Source organism: Labrus bergylta, chromosome 6, assembly GCF_963930695.1.
Source record: "Labrus bergylta chromosome 6, fLabBer1.1, whole genome shotgun sequence".
NCBI classification, from domain to species: Eukaryota; Metazoa; Chordata; class Actinopteri; order Labriformes; family Labridae; genus Labrus; species Labrus bergylta.
The window spans coordinates 9,633,402-9,656,772 of NC_089200.1; the positions used below are offsets into that span (position 1 = coordinate 9,633,402).

Here is a 23,371-nt window from a genome sequence, read left to right on the forward strand (position 1 = left end):
GTGAGAATCGAAGGCAAAGAAAACTTATCTTGAAGTAATTTTTATAAACGCTAAATTCTCATTGTTGACTGGAAGTACTTAAAAACACTTTATTCTCCCACAAGCCCCGCCCACTGTGAATTTAAAGAAAGAGCACTGAGGAAATTCAGGACAATCTTTAATGCTGAAGCACCAGACATGAACTAACTTCAGCTGAAAATTGATGTTATTGTAAAGCAAAAAAAAAAACATGTTTATTTCTAGATTTTTGTGATGCATCAGAGTTACACTTATTGTTGAGTTTTAAAGTTTCATATGGTGTTGCAATACCAACCGTGGCCACTACAACAACAACAACAACAACGTCAGCTCACAGCCTGCTGAGGTCCTAGGACTTAGAAGAAATATCAATAAAACCTTGAATGAGTCGGGTTTGGAGTCATAAAACGTCTCCGACTCTGTGAAGCTAAATCTAACATGAGTCACTCGTATGACTCTTTTATGACTCAGTGGAACAATGTTGGTAATAAACCACATAAACGATGAAGCCAACTTTCATGCACACACTCGTCTTCCCCTAGAGCTAGAAATGAGAAATATTTATGATAAATTCAAATCCAAAGAATGTGTCATCCTGACCTCTCCCTGTTGTGTTTTTTTACCTCTCCCTGCTTCCCATCAGTCCCCTTCCTCGTCCCCTCCTCCACCCCCATCATCATCATCATCATCATCTTCCTCCACCTCCTCCCGTCCCCGGTCCACCTCCAACATTTTCCCTTCGCCCCGGTTCGGCTCTGACCTAGTGAGCTATCTGTCTGAGATAAAGACCACAGTACCCAGAATCCCCCAGAATTTGAGGGGCCTGAGGAGAGGGGTGAGACAGGACGTTAGTGAAGTGTTTGTTTCTCTACAGGTTAATTTTGGTTTCTCCTGCGGGGTTTCTGCAGTTTCTGGAAAGAGTTTAAAAAGTGTCAGAAGCTCTGATTTGATTAACAGTTTAATTTGAATCAAACAGAACTTGCAGACACCCCGTCCTCTCTTCTTTTGGCTCTAATTTCTGTTGTTTTGTGGGATTGTTTTCCTCGCTCTCTCTCTTCGTTTATCAGACGGATTTGTGCTCCAATCACAAGACTGAGGATCCCTGATAATTGATGGTTTGTGTTTGTGTGTGTGTGTGTGTGTGTGTGTGTTTGTTTTTCTGGTTGCGGTGTTGTGTTGGGGAGATGTGTCACCAACATCAGGACGGTTTTCTGATGTTGGTCTTTTCCAGTTTGCAGTGACCTCAGTGTGTTTAAATGTGCTTTTGTGTTTGGCTCTTCTTACGGTGTCGGTATGAATGTTCTGGTTTCACACACTTCTAACACAAACATGATAATAACACCGGCCTCAGTGCCAAGCCAGCGCTTTCATCGGCTTTTGTTTCCGTTCTGTCAGGGATATCTATGATTAGCAGCTTTTTTCTGTCTGGCTTCCTCTGAATAGTTACCTCAAAACAAGCAAAAAAAAACAACTATACGTGTCAACTTTTTAGTTTGATAAATAACCAGATACTCACTGCATATTGATCATTATATAGATTAGAAATATTCTGACTGGAAAAGTCTGAAAAGTGTGCAAACGTCAGTCACAAGAGCAATGTGGAGGTTTTTTTTCTTTCTGCACACATAAGACATTTTCACATCTCCTACTAAAGGAAATGTGTGTATCCTTGAGGCCTTATAATCAGGAATGCATTTTATTTGAAGTCCTTTTTTGATTACATCACAATTGGGTGTTTTGCTATCAGCAGTCTTCAGCAGTTGTCAAATTGAAAGGCAGGGTTGGTCATTTTCTCCAGATACACTTTTTAAGATTTTGGTTGAAATCGACTTTAGCCTCCATACAAGGGGGTGCAGGATAAAACCGCTAGGCTATCAGTGCGCCTCTCACTGCTCAACTCAATACACCAGAAAGCTATCAAAGAGGATGAACCAGACCTCGCAGTGTACAAATCATTTATTGATCAGAGTATAGTCAGGCCACTGTAAGATGTTCATGGAGGTTTTAAAACATCGACGTGTGTGTTGTCATCATGCTGACCGACCGGCTCGTGTGCCTGTTTTTTTTGTTTTTTTTTCATACTTACATCTAACCAGCTTCCTTGTTTGTCTTTTTTTTTCACTGTTAATGGTTAATGCGTCAGTGGTCGGTAAAGATGGTAAGTGTGTGTGTGTGTGTGTGTGTGTGTGCAAAGTAGTTCAGAAGAGACCCCAACATGTAGCTGTAGTTCTTCCTCACTAAGTAAGGCTCCTCATAGTGTCCAGTAGTGATTTCTCCTTTCCTCGTTAGTTAACATTCCTGCCCTCCTAGTATCTATAAAACTCTCCACACACTAGCTGCCCCAAGCTCACACATGTACAAACAGTTCCTCTGCATTAATGCTAGCTTCTGTTTAGTTTAACATCAGACACTGTCACAGAAAGAGAAATCTGAGCAGATAAGAACAAAAAGAAGGATCTTCATTATTGGTTTGAATTCTTGAAACCTGCAAAGCAATATCCAAATATTTAATATCATTTTTATTTAGCATCAGTTATTGACTCCAAATTGTCAGTAATCTCACCACAAACGCCTTTTCCAAGGTGATAGATTAACTTTTAACCTTTAGTGTTTCTGAGATGTTCAGTCATTCTGAATGTTGAGCATCAATACTAAAGGGGATTGTTTCTTTTTTTTATGAAACAGTCCTTCCTCCGATCATTTCAGTAAGACTGTCGTTCTAAAAAGTTTCATTATATGGAAAGTTTGTTATCATGCTGAAGGCAAAAAAAATACTTTCTTTTGAACCACGTGTATGTGTAAACAACCCGCTGCGTCGCAACATAAATGTTCACAAACTTGACTTTGTATACCGCCTGTTACTGGAGGATTCCTCTGGAGATGATCTGTCGCCCGCTACTTTGGCATGTACGTTTGTTGCTATGCAACGGCAATGACGCATCATAGTGCGGGTAGTCGCGGACTCAATCTGTTAACTTTTCTGTAAGACGTTCTGCCATTGTTGTAGCGGCTCTCTGGTGTCTCAGACGTTGTTGTTTACGGTTTCATCACCATGTAACTCTACACTCCTCCTAGTGGTTATATTGCATACTGCATCTCGCGGACGTGTAGCGTTCATTTCTGAGGACGTGCACAACCAACGCTTCAGTCCACCGCAGGATACGAAAAGGCTGATTTGATGTGTCCGCTTAGTTAAAAGCAGGTCAGGATTCAAGGCAGCAGCGGCTCAGTACACCCCTCCACACCTCAAACAGAAACATAGATTCATTCCCTTTCCTTGTGTTTTATCTTCCTGGGATTTCTCCTGCTCATCACTTAACTCTGAGTCGGCATGTAGTTTGAGAAATCTGCATTCTGTTTCTTCTCCACCAGGCCCCGTCTCTGGAAGACTTCAGTCACTTACCCCCCGAGCAGAGGCGGAAGAGGCTGCAGGCGAGGATCGATGAACTCAACAAAGAGCTTCAGAAAGAGATGGATCAGAGGTCGGGCTTTACCCGTAGTTCATCACATAGTGCCAATCATCATCACACATGCAGAACAATCTGACAAAATTAGGAGTTATGAGAAAATGCTGAAGTATTTTAATCTTTCATCTCACATCATAGCACCAATCAAAAGGTATTTTTTAAGGCTAAAAGTCTATTTCCTTCCTTTTTATATGTGCATGGTTACTGTGATTGAGTAGTGGACTCTTAAGTGCTTCCAAAACTCGGTTACAATAAATAAAGAGGCCTGACGCCATCCTGTGTAGACACAGGCAGACTGAGGCCGCTGTATAGATTTGATCAATTTTTCTGGATCTAATAAAGTCAAGAATTAGTGGATCTGGCATTCAAGTTAAAGTTTGCTGTTTTAAGCCTCTAAACTTTTTGTCAAATTCTGTGAATATTTCCTTGGAAGCCAACAAATAGCTGTAAGTTATCTACCGGTCATGTTGCTTTTAGGTCTTACATTACACTACAGTTTTTGTCTGCACAACATTTGTAAAGGGTTTTAGAGTCAAGAGCAAGAATAAACGATCTGAGCGATATTTATTCAGGTTTTCATGTCTTGTCTGTGTAGGTTCTCAGTCATCCAGGTCATTGTAAATTCTAAGCTTGATCCAAAGGCAACTGGACTGGTTGAAGATCTTGAAGATGTTTCCCCTCTCCTCAGAAAGGCTTCTTCAGTTCTAAACTATCTGGCTGATCATTATCATGCTAATGATGCACTGAGGCTTACATTTCTAGCTACGTCCACCAGATAGAAGAAGACTTTCAGAGGAGGGGTGAAACATCTTCCACCAGTCCAGTTACATGCCTTATTTTAATCTCATCAGCCTTTAGTCACAGCAATGATTGAAGCAAAGACTTCCAACAAAAAAATAAAAGTCTAAAGCAGCTGTGCTTCTGCATGGTGACAAGAAAGTAATGAGAAAGTTAAGAGTTAGCACCTGTATGTTACCTCTACATGTTCCTAAACAACCTACTTTTTAATCAAATCAATCCCACTGACTCCGTTTCATGTGTGTTTGCGTCTTTCAGAGACGCCCTGAACAAAATGAAGGATGTGTACGAGAAGAATCCACAGATGGGAGACCCCAGCAGCCTTCAGCCCAAAATATCCGAGACCATATGTAACATGGAGAAGCTGCGCTCGGAAATCCACAAAAACGAGGTACGAAAGGGGGGGCGCCCCCCTTTTGTAAATGGGCCCGTTATGATGGCGTCCACTGCAGTTCCACATAGTATTACACGTTATATTAACGTCTGCGCTTTCTTCTGCTGTCAGACTTGGTTATCTGAGGTGGAGGGAAAGCAGAGCTCAAGAGGAGACAGAAGACACAGCGCTGACAACCATCATCACGCTCCTCAAGGCCGAGAGAGGTAAACAGACACACACATAGATTAGAGAGAGAGAGAGAGAGAAGACTGCTCAGCACGAGGATGACATCTGAAAACATTATCAACCACATGAAGAGTCAGAATAATCAAAGCTGCCCGTGTCCCCCCTCAGTCCTGAAGGCAGTTACACAGACGACACCAGTCAGGAGCATCACACACCTCACCACCGCCCCAAAAGTCCACCAGCCGGACGCCCGAGCATGGACCCGCACGAGTTTGACGACGAGTTCGACGATGATGACCCGCTGCCCGTTATCGGACACTGCAAAGCACTCTACTCCTTTGATGGTGAGGACAAACATCACAGACGTTTTAGAAATTATGAACCGATCAAAATTCCCCAAAAATAGTCGGGGAAGGAGGTCAAGGTCAAATACTAAACCCTGCCGTGTGTGTGTCTAACTTCACTGTTATTCTGACTCTTAGGTCAGAACGAGGGGACGCTGGTGATGGCAGAGGACGAGGTAATGCTCATTTGCTATTTGTCATTCAGTTGAGTTAATATTTTAATAACCAGCTTCTTGATTAATGCACATGAACTGTATTTTTTTGAGATGAAACAACACAAAAAAAGAAAAACTTAGCACTAAACTTAAAATAATTATACACTACATTGACTGTATGGAAGATGGAGGACTTGACAGAACCCCAAAAGTGAAGCCAAAACATTTGGAGCTTCCTCTGCTGACTGCCTGCAGTACATGTCATAAGCTCCGCCTCCTCCATGTTAACAGATGGGACATGGGTCAAACTGGATAATAGATACACTTGTCAGATGCATTTTTCTCAAACTTGGTTTCAGTCATTATTAGTTGTTCTTCTCATTCTGGTTGACGCCCAAGTGTTCACTTCCCCATGATGTTTAGTGTTAATGTTTGATGATGTAAAAATGTGCGGAACAACTTTGCCTGGTGCGAGTGCGCCCTTAGATACTGCAGCTGATCCCTATTGCACGGACTCAAATGGCACCATATGTCAGCGCCCATCAGGGGGGGTATTTTGGCTTCATCTTTGTTCAACAGGAGGAGGTGGAGATGTGTTTTCCATCTGTATATGCAGCACATTGTGTTCTTTAACAAATTTTCCTCTCCTGCAGGTGTTGTACATCATCGAGGAGGATAAAGGCGACGGCTGGACGAGGGCGAGGAAGCAGAGCGGAGAGGAAGGCTACGTCCCCACCTCCTACGTAGACATCACCCTGGAGAAAAACAGCAAAGGTGCTGTCACCTACATCTGAGCTTACATCGCTGTCCTCTCCATCCGTCTGTCGCCCTCTCTGCCTCTGTTTTTTTCCTGTTCCTCTCATCATAACACTACAAAAGGAAAAAAAAAAAAAGGAGAAAGGCACCTGAACACCTGCATGGACATTCATCTTTTCCTTTTCCTCATTTCCCCCCCGTCTCTCTGTCCTCATGAATATTCCTCTTACTCATTCATCCTTCTCCTTTAATATCTGTGGGACAAATGTTCCAGAGGTGAGTGTTTGAGCTGGAAGACAAGCAGGATGTTTGATTGTGTTTGAATGTTTTAGTGTGTGTGTGTGTGTGTGTGTGTGTGTGTGTGTGTGTGTGTGTGTGTGTGTGTGTGTGTGTGTGTGTGTGTGTGTGTGTGTGTGTGTGTGTGTGTGTGTGTGTGTGTGTGTGTGTGTGTGTGTGTGTGTGTGTGTGTGTGTGTGTGTGTGTGTACACGGCATTTCTGAGTGTGTGTGAATGACGTCTCCTCTGCTGTTTTGAGCCCCGTATTAAGGCGACACCACTTCTTTATCGATCAAAGTCTTTTAGATTGTTCAATGTAATATATTAGACACAATTTATTTTATTTTACCAGTATCTGTTTCTTATTTTGATGTTTTTTCCCCCCTTTTTTTTAAATCAGAGATGTTTTAAACTCCCTGGTTTTAAGCTCTTTAGACTCACATGTTGACATTTAATTTAAAGCTGTTCTGATTCCTGCTGTTTTTATTTCTGTTTGTGATTTTTTTTATTTTTATTCTGTGTTACCTGTGCCATCCCACTAAAAGTGGGATTACAGTCACTAAGGTTTGTCGTGTTTCAGCCTTTATAAAGTAAATCAAGAATAAGCTGGGAATCCTCCTTTAAAAAGTCCATTTAAAGGAGGCTGAACATTTCTCACTGCATCATGTATTTTGTTCTCTTTTAATCATTCAACTCAACTTTTCTTGGTCAATGCTATGAGTCACGATTAAACGCAGCTCTGACCGTTAGAGGTTCCTCTGGTATCAATGAAAGTTGATTCTTTACTTCAGGGAGAAGTCAAAGTCGAGTCATGTTGGATGGATCACAGCCAACACCTCGTAGTGCAAACAAAGGTGCAGTCTCTCTTAGAGCTGCTACTGCTCTAATAATGTTTCCACCTTTACACAGTCACTGGTCAAATGGATTCAATAAGAGGTGCTAAATCAGGATGTGAACCTGCTGCTTTGTTATTTCCACATCTCATCACATAAGAGTCCAAACAAAGCTCCTGGTGTGGACACTATTAGAGTCATTTTTCAACATACTCAGCAGTTTTATTCCATCCTGGATTTACGAAAATGACGCTCTTAAATTCATGGTTCAGATGAGTGGAGACGTTGAATTGGTGTCCAACTAAAAGACTTCAGGAAGGACTTGACTTAGCTATTGGAAGTTCGCCCTTTCAGTTCGTTGATCACTGTTTTAAAGAAACCATTTCACTTTTTTTTTTTAGCTGTTGCCATCTTATAGTGCTTTTGATCCAGATGTTACAATATTTGGACGAGAGGGTCCATACGCATCGGCCTCTATCCTGATTATCAGGCGGCTATGGCAGCAACATGTTGATCAGAATGTAGTCACAAGCAGACCCTGCTTTGTCTTATTTTTGATTTCTTTGGGTGTTACCATCTGATGTAAACCATCAAATCTCTGGCTGTATCAACATACCAAAGCTACAAAACATTTTACGTAAAGGAAGGTTGGTTGCTAGGCTACCAAACTGACTCAAACATCCAATTCATGAGGCTAAAGTTTAATAAGTGCACACACATTTGGCATGGCATGATTTATTTTTTTCAAAATAGCTACTGTCCATTTTGATTAACGCTGACGTGATTGGCAATTTAGAAAATCTGTTTGGGAGCGATGTCCTCTCCTTAAATACAGTTTATTATTAGTCATCATCATTATTAGACAGACAGAAGCAGGAGTTTATTGAGTGAAGCATCCACACCTCAATGGAAAACCTGATCAACAGTTCATTGTAAAAACACAAAACCTCCATCTCAACCTCAACAATGTTTGTTCCTCTGCATCTTGTAGTAACTTGCTCTCTCCTCCTCTATGTGACCGCAGGTTCCTGAGGGCTGCAGGGTGGCCGGGCGATTTGATTGGCTGGTGGAGGGCTCTCACGCCGAAGGCTGATTATTGGTGGTGGGGGTGGTGACAAAGAAAGAAAGAAAGAGAGTAATGAGTGGACTAAGTGGGAAATGAAGTCGGGTGGGGGGCAGGTTTGCACGTCTGCATGCTCACTCATCCTTAATCAGCAAAGCACTCTGGGATACTAGGTAAGAGTTTTGAGGAGAGTCTAGCAGGAGAGTAGATCATCTCGATAACTCCAAAATCACGCATTAATATCTCTCAATTTGGAGAAGTCCAACCCGCACCTGCAGGAGCTTCTCCTAGTTAATGCAGCCTTTAAGAACTCTTCAGACACTCTCGTCTTCTCTGCATCCAGCTGCTAAAGTTTGACTTTTTTAAACTAGCAGAAGAGGCAGAAAAGAAAAGAGGAACGTTTGTTAAAATTCCCTAAAATAAACTTTTGCTCAACCATTCGATTTAAAACTCAGGACATCATCACATTTTTTTTTAGGGTCAGTTACGGTTCTTGCTACTAACAAAATCATTGTTGCTCTGCTCCAACTCATTCCTGTCATCATCATCATCATCATCTGTGCTCCGTTGGCGATGTCTGCCTGCCTGCCTGCCTGAGCCACTCTGCTCCTCATGCCTGCCCTCACCGTCTCACAGTCGCATGTCCTTAACGTGTCCCAAACATGATCAGGTGTCTTTAACTACAAAGTGTGTGTGCTTCTGTGGGTGTGAGTTTTGTGTTGAATGTCATGGTGAATGTGTTTAATAAAAAAGTCCAGCATGAGTATGATTTCATTTCTGTGCGTTGAATGTTTCCCAAACAGCCTTCTGGGTAAAATCAGAGCAGAAAAGCAGGACCTCTCTACCACTCTTTCTGTCCCCACCTTCCTCTCCTCTTTTTCCTTGGCTGTGATTCCACCAGTCAACCAGCAGATGGAGACCTTCCCTCATCAAACACCAGCTCAGCGCTGAGCAGGACTGACCCCGCTTTAATCAACAACACCAAACATGAAGAGGAACTTCAGACTCTGCCTTAAAAAAATCACGTCGTTTTACTGTGGAGGGATTATTCCAAACATGTCAGGATTTGTCTGTGTGACTACATTTTCCATCAGCCACTCTACCAGCCCTTTTAAAAGGACTCTACATCTTACATGAATACGTTTTTCTCCGATTTTAATCAGTTGTTATTGTGAATGTGACGACACACGCTTGCATGTATCACCGACATGTACTCGCAGGTACGGAAAGCCAAACAGGACAAAAACCACGTCTGTGTATTTGACTTTCCATATGCGTGCAAATGTGGTTAAGAACCCATTTCCAAATAAGTTGGGACATTGTGTAAAATGTAAATGTATATATTTTTTATGCCTTTTTAAATAGGACAGTGGATAGAGAGTGAGGAATGACATGCAGGGAAGTAGCTGCAGGTCGGATTCTAACCCGGGCCGTCGGCTTGAAGGGCTAATGCCTCCGTACATGGGGTACAGCGTAACCGCTAGGACATCTTCACCCCTTTTATTTACATGTTACTCAACGTCCCAACTTTTCTGGGGATGTAGCTGTACATGTGTGTGTGTGTTACATGTTGTTGGTTATTACCATCGAATGATTTGTACATATTAACATCTTAATGTAATGCTGAATGTGTTTCCATGGTGATTGTTTTTAAGGTTTGTTTGATTGTCACAAGGTTTGAATTGAACTGACGCACTTTGCCCTGAAGTACTACAGCATTTGAATCGGATTGATTGATTGAATGAATGAAGGTGTGTGTGGTCGGCTGAGAAGAGGTGTGAACTTTACGAATGTGACAAAAAGAAGAAAGGAAAAAAAAAAACAGCTCCAGAAATTCTCTCTTAAAATCCTTTTTATACTGTTTTTTTTGTAAACTCTTGATGAGCACAGACCTGCTCGTTTTAGCATGATTTTCTACGTCTGTGTCTCTCTGGTGTTTGTTTTTGAACCGTTCACTCTTTTTCTTCAGTAGACGAGCAGAACCACACATCTCAAGTCAAGGCTAGACTTCATTTTCATGCTATTTAAGACAAAAAAAAAAATGCCACTAATGACTCTGCGTTTGTAGATCCAAACAGCAGGTGGCAGCACCTTTGCTGTGTCTGTGTTTCTAAGAAGAAGCTGTGAAATGTACAGAATGATGCTGTAGGTGTTGTTACTTGAACTAACCACGATGCCCCACCTTTCTTCTTCTGTTGGCCATCGTTTTGCACCAGAAAATTGTGGAAAGATTTTTTAACATTAACTGACTTGTGCTTCCCTTAATGCAGATTAAAAGAACGAGAAAGTATTTTTTTTTATTGCTTTTGGACCCTCTGATTTCAATCTTTAAATGAACTTACCTAAGCTAGCATTCATATTTACTCTACATCAAAGAGTTGAAGGTGACAGGTGTGACGGAGAAGACTGCGGAAAAAATCACCTTCAGACGTGTGAGCTTTGAATCCGTATTCTCAAAAACAATCTCTGCTAAAAGAATATCTCCTGAAATATCCAGCCAAATTTTTTATACTCACTCCATATCAATTTGGTTAATTTTATTTGGGGATGCAAAAAAGCCCAGATTTAAAGGTCACATATTCTCCTCCTCTTCAACCAGTTTAAATAAGTCCCAGAGCTCCCCAAAACATGTCTGTGAAGTTTCTTGTTCTAAATCCACTCTGATCCTGTATTTGAACATGCCTATAAACCCCTCTATTTCAGCCCTGCTCAGAACAGGCTGTTTCTGTGTCTGTAGCTTTAAATATGTAAATGGAATGTGTCTGACCAATCCCCCCTCTCTGGAAGGGCTTTGGTGTCTCGGTCTTTCTCACTCCATGTCCTATTGTTTACGGTGAGAAGGCAGACTCAGAGGGCAGAACAAAACCTAGCTGTGGGAGTGTCACCCACCTGGGGGAGGGGCTACTGCCCTTTTGTGATGTCATGAAGGGAAAATCTCCAAATGGCCTGTTTGCGCAGACATTTTCTGAAAAGTGGAGCAAGCAAAAGACGGACTTTTCTCATAATTGGGGGGTTTCTAGACAGACTATAGGGACACACATTAGTATTAGAGAAACATGGTGAAGTGTAATATGTGACCTTTAAGTTTCTGCAGTTTTTGCTTTTCATGATGATACTTGTAAACGTGTACACAGATCAATCGATGCTTTTCTGACGATGTGGTTATTCAGACAGGTTGCTTTAGTTCTGCGAACTAAATGTAACTGTAATAAGAGATTCAAGGGGTTAAGTATCATACATTAGACTGAATTAGAAATCTGTTTTTAATCCATTACACCTGCATCTAATTGTTTTTTAACAGAAGCCCTGAGAGATGTTTTATTTATCTCGTTAAATCAGGATAACAAAAACCTGATTTTCCTGACAGTGAGTTAATCTCAGTGGTTTTCTTGAGCTCTTAAGAAATTGAAACACTTAGGGCTTTTGGTGTTTTTGCATTATCAGTTTATTGTTTATATTTGACTTAACATAAGAATAAAATTTAAAAAACAGCAAATAATGCCTATCAAAGGTTTTCTGTCTTCCAATGCAAGTTTCCTTCAACAAATATTCCAAACCCAAAGATTTTTATCAACCCTATCATATAAAATGCAAATCTCACATTAAAGGAAGAATGTGCAACTTTTTGATCCAGTAGATGTCGCCATTGAGCTCCAGCATGAAACCAAAACAAACTGCTGTTTGGTGACTACTCCGCTATTCTGAAGCCTCCGTTCTCCTCCTGCGACACACCTCCAACCCCAAGCAACACCTCAAAGCAGCCGACAAAATTGTCCTTTGCTCGAGCTGTAATCGCCTGTGTCCTGCATTGATGTGTTAGCATCCTAATGTTAGCACGCTTTAGTTAGCCCGTAGCTTCATATTGCACATAAATTGACACAGAATGACCGAGATCTAAACACACTTACATGACATCCAAATAATCAGTGAGTATGTTCTTCTTTTCTCTAGTCCTTGACTAAAACAGCTTTTATACACAAGGCCGTACCGTCCATGTAAACACGGCTCTGACAACAACACAGCCAGCGGGACTCGAGCTTCTCCCTCATTGTAGACAGTCATGACTCAAAGAGACATTTACAGACAATATTCTAGATTTCTTCTGTATTTATGGGTAAAATGCAGCACATTCTTCCTTTAAAGGAGCTGAAACCTGCAAGTATTTTAGTCCCGTAAGTAAGGAGTAAGGCAGTGGAGATGCTGATGAGGTTTGAGGTTTTTGTCAGTATCCTCGCAGGGCTTTTATTACGGACACTTTGCAGACGGTTAACTCCAATTCTTCCATTTTTCCACCAGATTTTCCTTCTGAAGGTCAGCGTATTTGGAGTGTAATGTCCCTTTAATTAAATGAAAATGATGTCAGTACTAACAAACAGGCTTTTAAAACTCACTTAAATGTTTGATTCAGTTCCTGTATATATTAATATTCATGTAAAAAACTGTGAGCTGAGTATTTAAAGCCGCTGTGCTGTAATCATGAATATTATGCAAAAAAAAAAAAAAAACATACAATTCATCTTTGAGATTGCAGATCTGAAAGTTTGCTGTGAGTTCTCATAGAGACCAACCAGCAAAAGAAGAGAAAAAAAGACATCTACATTCCTCCCATTTTGAAATACTCTGATCATCATGTGCGTCCTGTGGGGAAACAAAAACTCTTCTAACAAACATGTACAGATGTTCTCCAGCTGTTAAACTGGAGACAAACCGTTTGAAATCACAGTGAATAAAACCATGAGCAGGTACAGCGTGAATTCAACCATCACATCATGTAAAGTCGTGTGTTTTTACCATGTTGTATATGTTGTAAGAATAATAACCAATGGCAGTACTTCTTCCCTCCCCATAATGTCGTGCACATCTTTTTACTTTGAATGTTGTCAGACACTTTGTGAGCATAATGTTTTTTTTTCTTTCCTCTGAGATATTGTTCTAATAAAATAAGCAGCAATGAAATGTGGAGTGGGATTTGTTTTTTTTGTGTGTACAATTTTACGGATCAGGAATCCGAGAATTGAGGATGTAAACATGTGGTTTAAGGTTAAACAATCACTAGGTTTGTATGTTGAAATCTGTTTAGATAATTGTCAATTTTCCAATAAATTAGTTATTTATAATCTGTGCAGCTTTGGGTACTTGGATATCCAGTTGTTCACCACTCAGAGATGACTTTTAAAGGAAAGAGTTGTTGCAAACTCAGCTTACTAACAAATGTTCTGTTTACATAGAAGGCCCGTTACACTAGATGAAGATCAGAATATCCAGAAAGGCTTAATCAGAAGAGGCTACGTGAGCGGCTGTAGCTCAGTGGGTAGAGTCGGTCACCTCTCAACTTGGAAGGTCAGGGGTTCGATCCCCAGCTCCTGTGGCCACATGTCCGCTGTGTCCTTGAGCAAGACACTTAACCCCAAGTTGCTCCGTAGGTGTAAATGTGAGTGTGGCTGGTTGTCTGTCTCTGTATGTCAGCCCTGTGATTGACTGACAAAGAGTCCAGGGTGTAACCCCGCCTCTCGCCCAATGACAGCTGGGATTAGCTCCAACCCCCTTGGGACCCGGTGTTGACGTTAGGAAATATTTTCTAGAATAATCTCATGAAGGATGGGCACTGGCACCCTCGTGTGGTGTCTTTGGGTAATGACACACTTCAGGGTCATCCTGCATTTTTAATCAGCTGTATGAAGATCTGTTATTTCTTATGTGACAAGTGTGTCCTTTTTGTTTGTAAAATGATCAGTGAGTTCTTCTTTTTGCCATCCTGTAGTCTGTCCTGTGATCGTAAATGTGTTTTATGTTTTTTTGTCACCACCTGCTTCAGGACTATGGAGGAAATGTGGCTTTTGTGCTACTTACGGCATATTTACAAGGATGCAATTTGCTGATATTTTGATTATTCATTTAAAGAAAAATGTAGACGTTCACAACAATAGTTCACATACTTTACAGCATATTTATTTAATCTTAAACCACAGTAGTTCATCATTATATAAACATAATAAAATCAATCTTTTTACAGTCAGTCCTCTACAGAGAATATGTACAGTCTATTATTGACATGCTAATGTTTCAAATATGTACAACTTTAGTCTCTGGCACATTAATATATATACTTATATATATTTTAAACCGCTTAATTTTAAGCAGAAACAAAAATATTTCCATCTGTTAAAGAAAAAACACTTTAAGCTACATTTAGTCGTGAACAGAAAGTACAAGTCTGATCTCCTGCTCCAATGTGAACACAGTGACAGAAAGATTGGTGGAAAACTTGATCAACATTAAATCATTTGATATATGTAACATCTTTATCTTAACAGTCTCTGGACTTTGTATTGCTTTTTAAAGGTCACATATGCAAAATCCTAGTATGTCTACAAACCCCCAAATTATACATCCATCCTCTCCGTCTTCTGCCTGCTCCACTTTTTCAGAAAATGTGTGCTCAAACAGGCCGTTTGGAGATTATCCCTTCATGACATCACAAAGGGCAGTAACCCCTCCCCCAGGCGGGTGACATTCCCACAGCTAGGTGTTTGTTCTGCCCTCTGAGTCTGCCTTCTCACTGTAAACAATAGAGCATGGTGCAAGAAAGCCCAAGTACACCCAAGCCCTTCCAGAGAGGGGGCGTGGTCAGACACAGCTGATTTGCATTTAAAGCTACAGACACAGAAACAGCCTGTTCTGAGCAGGGCTGAAATAGAGGGGTTTATAGGCATGATCAAATACAGGATCAGAGTGGATTTAGAACAAGAAACTTCACACATATGTTTTGGAGAGCTCTGAGACTTATTGAAACTGGTTGAGAAGGAGTAAAATATGTAACCTTTAAAGAAGCAGCCTATTCGATTTTGTAACACAGATCACAATGAGATAAATGAAGCCAAAAAACCTCCAGGTAGGAAGGACCTGTATCCTCTTTTGAACGTATATTCACAAGTTGTTTCTCTTCAGATTATGTACACAGACGCAGACTTTGTTGTTAAATATCCTTCTTTTATAAAGTTCGATAAGAGGATTTCCTGACATGTCACAGTCGGATGTGTCACAAGATGTAGATTCTGTTTCTTCTGAAGACTTTGTAAAGTCAAGATTTATGATATCGACTCAGTTGTGCAATTTTCTTCAGCCTACCCAAAAGAGCACATGTCACTCTGCTGTTCATCTCTCTCCACTGGCTCCCAGTTACTGCTCGCATCAAATTTAAAACTCTGCTGCTCGCTTACAAAACAGAGACAAAAACGGCTCCTCTTTACCTAAACTCTATAATCCAGGTCTGCACTCCCTCCCGCCCAATACGCTCTGCCAATGAAAGGCTTCTGATCCAACCTTCTCCTCTGTCGCCCCCCGGTGGTGGAACGAACTTACAAAATCCATTGGATCTGCAGAGTCCCTTTGCATCTTTAAGAAAAAGCTAAAGACCCAGCTCTGTATGAACACCTACGACCTTAATGATGATGATGATGACTCTGATGATGATGATGATGACTCTGATGATGATGATGATGGTTTTTGTTTGATAGTGACAATGATGTTAAGACAAGAGCAGCTGACAATGTTGTGCTTTGCCTCTGGTCACTTCCTGTCAGCACCTGTGTGTCCAGTCGGACTTAAAGCTGATCGTTTGCACTTACTGACGTTGTTTCCTCCTCTCTAGATCCTTACTTGTGTTGTTCTTACTCTCTGCATAAAATCGTCTGCGAAGTGAATTGTAGAAGTATTTAAATAAACTTAAGTTTCAGGCTGATGGAAGCTGATCCTGTGAATCCTGAACACACTTAAGACTGGAGAAGAAAAACACCTTCAATCCTTGTGACGTTTTAAACTATTAAAAGGAGAAAACGCGGCTGCAGGAGTGCAGAATATATTGGATAAGATATGATTTTTAAACATGTTCCTCAGCTCTTCCTCAGGAATCTGCTTGGTATCTGATCACTTATTGCAGTTTTTCCTCGTTGACGTTTAGCACCTTTCACACATGCTTTGCACTCCTGAAGCTTTTCAGACATCATCCAGGTGTTGTGCATTTATGACCAACTCAGAAACAGAAATCTTTTCCGTTATGTCCTGAAATTATTGAGAAGATGTCAGGAGTTTGTGTGTGAAAGGAGCTTTTGTTTCTCTTCATCCATTCACCACGTTTTGTTTCTGTTCAGATTACGGTTTGTGTCGTGGGCGGAGGCTCCAGTTTCCGTGACAACGCAGTGAGAATGAGGTTGAATTTGTTGTAGCGATCTGATTGGTTGACTGAAGCTCCTCGGCTCCCCCACAGCAGCCGCAGCTGAAAGTCTGTTTTGAACACCTCCAGCAGGTCGTCGTCGCTCTGAAACTCTAAAAAAAAAAAAAACAGAAACACAGTTTAAATAAATTATGATGATGAGAAACTAAAAGAAAAAATGCTGCTGACTTAAACTCTTATTTTACCGTGTAAGAGCTTCTGTGCGTTTTTTGTGTAGCTCTGTGCGCTGTGTGCTACGTCGCGTGCAGCCTCCAGGTGGCGCAGCATGATGTCACAGCCCTGGTCGCTGGTCTCCCAGAGCTCCACCCCCTCTGGTGTGATCGACGGGCGCTCCATCAGTGTGAGGAGGGGCAGCAGGAGCGGGACGCAGACAACCGGAGGGGCAGAAGCTGCAGGAGCAGAACGAGGATTTTATCTAAATCACTTTTTCAGACAGAAAACTGTTTCCTGAAGTTACTACAGATCTTAAAAGTCCAATAAATGGCTTGTTTTTGTTTTTGAAATCCCAACAGTCTGGTGTTAAACTTCACAGTAAGAAAAGTCAATTTGACCTTTTCTCGGCCTGATTATTTCCAATTGCTGTTTTTTGTTATATATTTTTATTGATTCAATGCTGGAGCTGTTTCAGACTCCCAATCAGTACTGCATGAATGTAGGATTAAAGTATCTGCATGTGTGTGTGTGTGTGTGTGTGTGTGTGTGTGTGTGTGTGTGTGTGTGTGTGTGTGTGTGTCTCTGTTTGTGTGTGTTCAGTACCTGTGCCCTCGTACAGGTTCTTGTAGAAAGGTTTGAGTATTTTCTCGTAGCTGATGGCGGTCTGTGTGAAGTTCCTTCTTAGAGTCGTCCAGGTTTCCTCCAGGCGGCTGATCTGCGGCAGGTCCAGAGCTTTCATCAGGGCCGTGAAAGCAAACAGGTCGCCCACCGCGTCCTTCAGCTCCAATGCGACCAGGATGATGCGGTTCAACGTTGAGGCTCGCTCGTCCACGCTCCCGGTGCATCCCAGAATATCCACGGCAACGCCTATCGCCATGGTGTGGTGCCTGGGAAACAGAGGGGGGGGGGGGGGGGGGATTAGCTAAAAACAGATGAACGTCTGAAAACAGTTTTTAGCTTCTGTTTGTAAGAGTAGAAACAAGTTTTATTTATTTATTCAGCATCTCAAATGTCGGTTTCTGTGCAGCTTCAGTTGAACTCTTAGCGTCCATGTTTTTACTTTCTGTGTCGGTGATGCAACTTTTGTGTCTTTATTACTTTGAGTGTGGTGGATAATGTGTGCCTGACATGTTTAAGACATGTTCATGATGTTTACCTTTCCATGAGGTCCAGCCTCAGCTGCCGGCCGTGCGGCAGAGTCACCAGCTCCAGACCGGAGGCCACGCCCATCTGACCTTTGAGCTCCGGAGTCACACCGAGGATCCTCGCCACCTGTGTACAAAAACGTCTCTCTGTTATGACTTGTTGTTTTAATCTTCATCTGCCAATCTCTCCGTCATGTGTGTGTTAGTGTGTGTGTGTGTGTGTGTGTGTGTGTGTGTGTGTGTGTGTGTGTGTTGATAAGGTGTTATACTGCTTCAGTGTTCTTAAACTGCTGCGTCATGAGGATCATTTTATGGCATCGGTCACACCGGCTGCAGGACACAAATCTAATCTTCTGTGACTCATCAAAGAGGATTTATGTGAACACACAGCAGTAAACATGTTTACCTCAAAATGACTCTGGCTCAACAGTTGTTGTTTTTTGTGTCATTGTTCTTGCATAAGCACGTTTCAGATTTGAAACTTGCATAATGATATTGACCTTTAAAAACATTGTGTATCATTCAAGTTGAAGGTGAAGTTTCATTGTGAATAAAATAAGACAAAAATGAATTTGCAAATCACACTATCCATCCATTTAAGTCTTTTTTTTTTTAGATTGCCTTGCAGGCCATGTCAGTGTTTTTTTCCTTTGGTGTTCTGATATCTGCTGATAAGAAAACCAGAACTAGACACGGGCTGCATCTTGAAATCAGAAAGTTACTAAACTCCTCAAGTAAGGGCTGACAGTCAACCTCAAAGGGTACAAGACGGTTTAAAGGTTTACATGACATAGTTTTGTGTGTGTGTGTGAGTGCGTATGTGTGTGTATATGTGTGTGTGTGTGTGTGTGTGTGTGAGTGAGTATGAGTGTGTGTGTGTGTGTGTGTGTGTGTGTGTGCGTGAGTATGAGTGTGTATGTATGTGTGTGTGTGTGTGTGTGAGTGTGTATGTGTGTGTATGTGTGTGTGAGTATGAGTGTGTATGTGTGTGTGAGTATGAGTGTGTATGTGTGTGTGAGTATGAGTGTGTATGTGTGTGTGTGTGTGTGTGTGTGTGTGTGTGTGTGTATGTGTGTGTATGTGTGTGTGAGTATGAGTGTGTATGTGTGTGTGAGTATGAGTGTGTATGTGTGTGTGAGTATGAGTGTGTAAGTATGTGTGTGTGTGTGTGTGTATGTGTGTGTGAGTGTGTATGTGTGTGTATGTGTGTGTGAGTATGAGTGTGTATGTATGTGTGTATGTATATGTGTGTGTATGTGTGTATGTGTGTGTGTGTGTGCGTGTGTACGTGTGTGTGTGTGTATGGGTGTGTGTGTGTGTACATGTGTGTGTGTATGGGTGTGTGTGTGTGTGTGTGTGTGTGTGTGTGTGTATGGGTGTGTGTGTGTACATGTGTGTGTGTATGGGTGTGTGTGTGTGTGTGTGTGTGTGTGTGTGTACATGTGTATGTGTATGGGTGTGTGTGTGTGTGTGTGTGTGTGAGTGTGTGTGTGTACCTGACAGTCGGCCAGCAGCAGGTGTCGTGCTATACTCTGATGGTTGTGTTTCAGCAGCAGCTCCTTCGCTCTCTTCAGCACCACCATCTCCAGAGGTTTGTTTTCCGCGGGCAGAAGTCGAGATCCAAACTCTGCCGGCTGAAACGTCGACTCCGTCTCCACGACCGGCCGCTGGAAGCTGCTCTTCTTACGCCTCCGGTTTTCTTCTCCCTCCACCTCCTCCTCGTCCTCGCTGGTGCTTTCTAAAGCAGCGATGGCGTGGTGGTACGAGCTCCTGTCCAGTCCTCTCTTCCCCACGGCCGCCTCCTTCTCCTCCTCCCCTTCCTCTCTTCCTCCCTCCCCTTCTCTCCTCAGTCGCTCCACGTAGCTGCAGAGCGGAGGCTGAAGGTGCAAAGCGTTATCTGGGACCGGGTTTGGTGAGATTGAGTCCCCGTACTCCAGCGGGCTGCAGGATCTGGTGTCTGCAGGGCTCGGCTGCAGACGCTCAGTCCATGCTGGTTCTGGATTCTCCACCGAGCTGAAGGAGCTGAGGGAGTCTGCAGAGAGGAGCTGATGCTGGAACTTCAGGGGTTTGACTGGAGGAACAGGAGGGCCCCCAGGAGCTGTGGATACCAATCACATCTGTTTAAGCCTTTTATAACAAAGACAAGGTACAAAAAAATAACTTCATACTTTATCCTGCGTTGGGTTTTCCTTGAAATATGACTGAAGCTTGGAAGCCATTTATTCAAAATTCCTCAATTGACATCATCTGGCACAGAAACATCAACCTCTGAAACCAAAAAGTAAGACCAACACAGAAGTGCCAAAAAAATGTGCAGTTCCTCAAGCGGCCACAAGAGGCTTATCCAAAAAGTTAGTAAACACCCATGAACTGCTTTATTACATTTATAAAAATGTGAGAGCCTGGTACAAACTAAGGTTTATGTCTACATAGAGAACGGTCCTAAAGTCAATTTTGTAAATATCATCCATTCAGTCACATTAGGTCTGAAGAATTAGGGGCGTGGTTACTTTGAGTGACAGGTGAGTGCTGCAAAGGTTGTGTGAATTCAATAACACTAAATGGACCTTCTGAAGTGTGTAGAGGGAGATCATTTTCTATTTTTCAATTTTAAACTAAAGGGGTATTGATCAACTGATGATTAAAAAAGCCAAGAAGAGAGAAGAGGAGGAGGAAAACAGGTTGAAAACAGAAGCTGTAAGAGAACATAAGTATTGTAGATAACAGTTTAAGTTACCTGCACTCTTCCAAATATCCACACACAACGAGTCCAGGGGAGATGCAGTCAGTCTGGAGGAGGTGGGGGAGGAGTCTGAGAGGTTGGAGGAGCTGGAGGGGGGGAGCAGCGGCTGCAGGCAGGGGGAGCGCGGAAGCCGAGCCAGCGGCACCTTGCTGGGTTTGGGAGGCGGTTTGGGACACAGCTGGCTGTCGGAGCCGCGTATGGCCTGACCTAAAAACACATAAATAAATAAAAAAACGTCATCGCATTATGAAAGTAAATGTTGACAAAATACTATCACCTCTGATATAACCGACTTTTCTGTCCTCGTTTCTATACAGCTGACAAGCCACCGTCCGTGTTTGATCACAGACTGATATGAGCTCAAAGCTTTATCTGGTACAACGCACCTCGTCTCCTTATGTAAGGTGATTCTGTTCAGTCCATCACAAATACACCTTTGTCTACATGAAAGTACGAGGACAGGGTTACAAATGATGACCTCTCTTTAAGCACACGAAGGCAGGAGCAAAGAGAGAGCGTGCTTACATCTACAGGTACACACAGGTACTGTAAGGTGGCAACACGTTTATTCAAAAGGTTTTCTGATCGGGCCGTTACAGAACAGCTTTATGTTTAAGTTTCGACCTTGACTACCAGCAGTGATGAGTGTAAATCAACAGAAAGTACATCCTGTTTATTTGTTTTGCTATGATTTGTGTGAACAATGTCTCTTTTTTGTGGAACTCTTTTGAAGGACTTTGTGCGAACCCTCAGATTCTGCAGATATAAACAGTGCAGGAGCATCATTTGCAGTTTGACAAACATTTTAAATATGGCTTCATTAACAGTCTGGGCGTCAAGATTCTCTTCACTTGATCCTGCAGATTTAGTTTAGGAAAGCTGTTTTCTAATCAGATTTGTGAGACGTTAGATTTGTATCGTCCATGTCCACCGACCTGCTAGAGGCTCTGCAGATCTCCGAGCGACAGAGGGACTCAGCACCGGCTCGCTGCCCGTCCGAAAGACGGGAGACTTGGGGCTGGGACTCGTGAGCAGAGGGTCTGGAGACTGCTGGGGCTGAGGCTTGGATCCTGGAGGAGAGGAGAGGACGACAGGGAACATTAGAAAACCAACATACAAGAACAGGTGATTAAAGAGGAAAAGAAAAAAGGGGAAAAAAAAGAGTGTGAACATCATCCGAAAATAAAACAAAAACAGGATGTGGAGGGAGGGAAAACTTGATATCAAAAGAGTTGCAGAAACATCATCTTAATTGTGTTGTTTTCATATATTGTATGCAGCACAATAAAGCTTTGAGTATTCTTCAATCAAAAACGCAGTCTATAAATACCAGGAACAAATAATGAGACTGTTAGCCTGCAGCCTGCCTGCAGGAGTCATACACAACGAGTTATGCACACCTTTGAAAAGTCTTCAAAGCTTTGAAAGGATGCATTCACAGTGTTGGAAACAGAAAACAAAAGTAATAATCCTGCACTACTTTTATGATTCTGCACACCTGGACTGCCTTTGTGAGGAGGAAGAAACTGTGAATATTCATGTGAATAACTCATATAAAAGTTATCATCAACACAAACAGTCTCTAGAGGATCGATGGGTGCCCTGTGCACAGCCATGCTACTCATCGGGCTGGGGGGGGGGCAGATGGAGTAGGAACAGACAGCTTTCAAGATCAGAGGCGCACACCAGGATTTGTTCAGATTGACTTCAAAGTTTCATGCAGACACAACATTAGAGCGAATAACACGGTGGCTTCCTCAGGTTCACTCTCTCTGAGGAAGCCACTGTGAGAAATGCATTTCAAATATGAAGGATTCAAAGATAAAACTTCATTTCTGTTCCTGAATAAATCATTTCCTCTTATCGTACATTTTTAATCACACTACAGGGTGCCGACAGGTGCAAGCGCTCGGCAAAGGCTGAAAGGACTCACATTAAGAAAAAAATGTTCCGCAAATTCAGAAACGCTGCAACTTCAAAAGCAACTTCAAACGTCCAAATCAAATGTAACGGCTGAAACGGGCTGCAAATGAAACAAACCTGCCAAAGCAACTGCATTAACATCAAACGCACTGCAAAAAAAAAAAAAAATGCTCAGTGTGAGATCAGAAAACACAAATATTCAGAGACAACTGCAAATAGACAAACTGTGCAAATCCAGCCGTTTCAACATAAGTGCTCCAGGCCTGTAGGGGCGCTGTGGTGGGAGCGTTTGGTCACCTCAGCGTCACCTCTCTGTCTGTTTCTTTTATTGAACCAAGTTAGGAGGCGAGATCATTTCCAACGTTTGGCTTCTTAAAAAAACGGGTGTCATTATGAAGACCATGTGCCTGTTTTATACCATTTGTTAGAGGTTTTATGAATGTCAGTGTCACTTACCGAGAGGCAGGTAGCTCTCTGACTGGTGAGCTTTGAGCGGGCGTCTCCTCTCTTGGACTTGGTTCAGACTCGCTGGTTGGCTGCCGCAGCGATCCTTCAACCTGAGACAAAAAAGGTCACGCCGTCAACTTCTACTTTCTCTTCTGTTTTTCTTTCGAAGCCTTTTCTCCTTTTCTTTCTGTAAACACACTAAAACCTGCACCACATATTCATTCCGTCCCGCCTCCCGCTCTTTTCCTCAGACGGATATGGACTCCATACGTCACGCTCAGAGGACTCTCATGCAGCGTGAAATAACACACACTCTCTATTTTTAAACGATACATTTGGAACATGTCATATGAACAGCGCTGTGCATGGACGATGAACGGAAATAGCTGGAGGCTGCATGTTAGAGCAGGAAGAGGTTTTTGATTTCATTCTGCCAGTGAAAAAAACGAAAATAT

At 42.2% G+C, this 23,371-nt stretch overlaps 2 protein-coding genes across 7 annotated transcripts in view; one reads left to right on the forward strand and one right to left on the reverse strand.

Annotated features, from left to right (window-relative positions):
- The window catches only part of fnbp1l (formin binding protein 1-like), a 48,830-nt gene extending 38,268 nt beyond the window's left edge, over positions 1 to 10,562 (forward strand). Inside the window, exons 10-17 of one of the 3 annotated variants that reach the window (XM_065955670.1) lie at positions 662 to 853; positions 3,391 to 3,500; positions 4,542 to 4,674; positions 4,789 to 4,883; positions 5,014 to 5,189; positions 5,328 to 5,365; positions 5,998 to 6,118; positions 8,234 to 10,562. In XM_065955670.1, the coding sequence (XP_065811742.1) occupies positions 662 to 853; positions 3,391 to 3,500; positions 4,542 to 4,674; positions 4,789 to 4,883; positions 5,014 to 5,189; positions 5,328 to 5,365; positions 5,998 to 6,118; positions 8,234 to 8,241 (873 nt within the window). In that variant the 3' untranslated portion in view covers positions 8,242 to 10,562. Of the gene's footprint in view, positions 1 to 661; positions 854 to 3,390; positions 3,501 to 4,541; positions 4,675 to 4,788; positions 4,884 to 5,013; positions 5,190 to 5,327; positions 5,366 to 5,997 lie in introns of all 3 variants that reach the window. The other 2 variants (XM_065955669.1, XM_065955671.1) reach the window with 2 other exon arrangements.
- Positions 10,563 to 14,199: 3,637 nt separating this feature from the next.
- bcar3 (BCAR3 adaptor protein, NSP family member) overlaps positions 14,200 to 23,371 on the reverse strand; it is a 74,427-nt gene continuing 65,255 nt past the window's right edge. For all 4 annotated transcript variants that reach the window (XM_065955672.1, XM_065955673.1, XM_065955674.1 and 1 more), the window contains 8 exons: positions 22,926 to 23,026; positions 21,482 to 21,616; positions 20,541 to 20,753; positions 19,300 to 19,901; positions 17,815 to 17,930; positions 17,262 to 17,545; positions 16,691 to 16,894; positions 14,200 to 16,597 (listed from right to left, as the gene is read on the reverse strand). In XM_065955672.1, the coding sequence (XP_065811744.1) occupies positions 16,419 to 16,597; positions 16,691 to 16,894; positions 17,262 to 17,545; positions 17,815 to 17,930; positions 19,300 to 19,901; positions 20,541 to 20,753; positions 21,482 to 21,616; positions 22,926 to 23,026 (1,834 nt within the window). In that variant the 3' untranslated portion in view covers positions 14,200 to 16,418. The remainder of the gene's footprint in view (positions 16,598 to 16,690; positions 16,895 to 17,261; positions 17,546 to 17,814; positions 17,931 to 19,299; positions 19,902 to 20,540; positions 20,754 to 21,481; positions 21,617 to 22,925; positions 23,027 to 23,371) is intronic.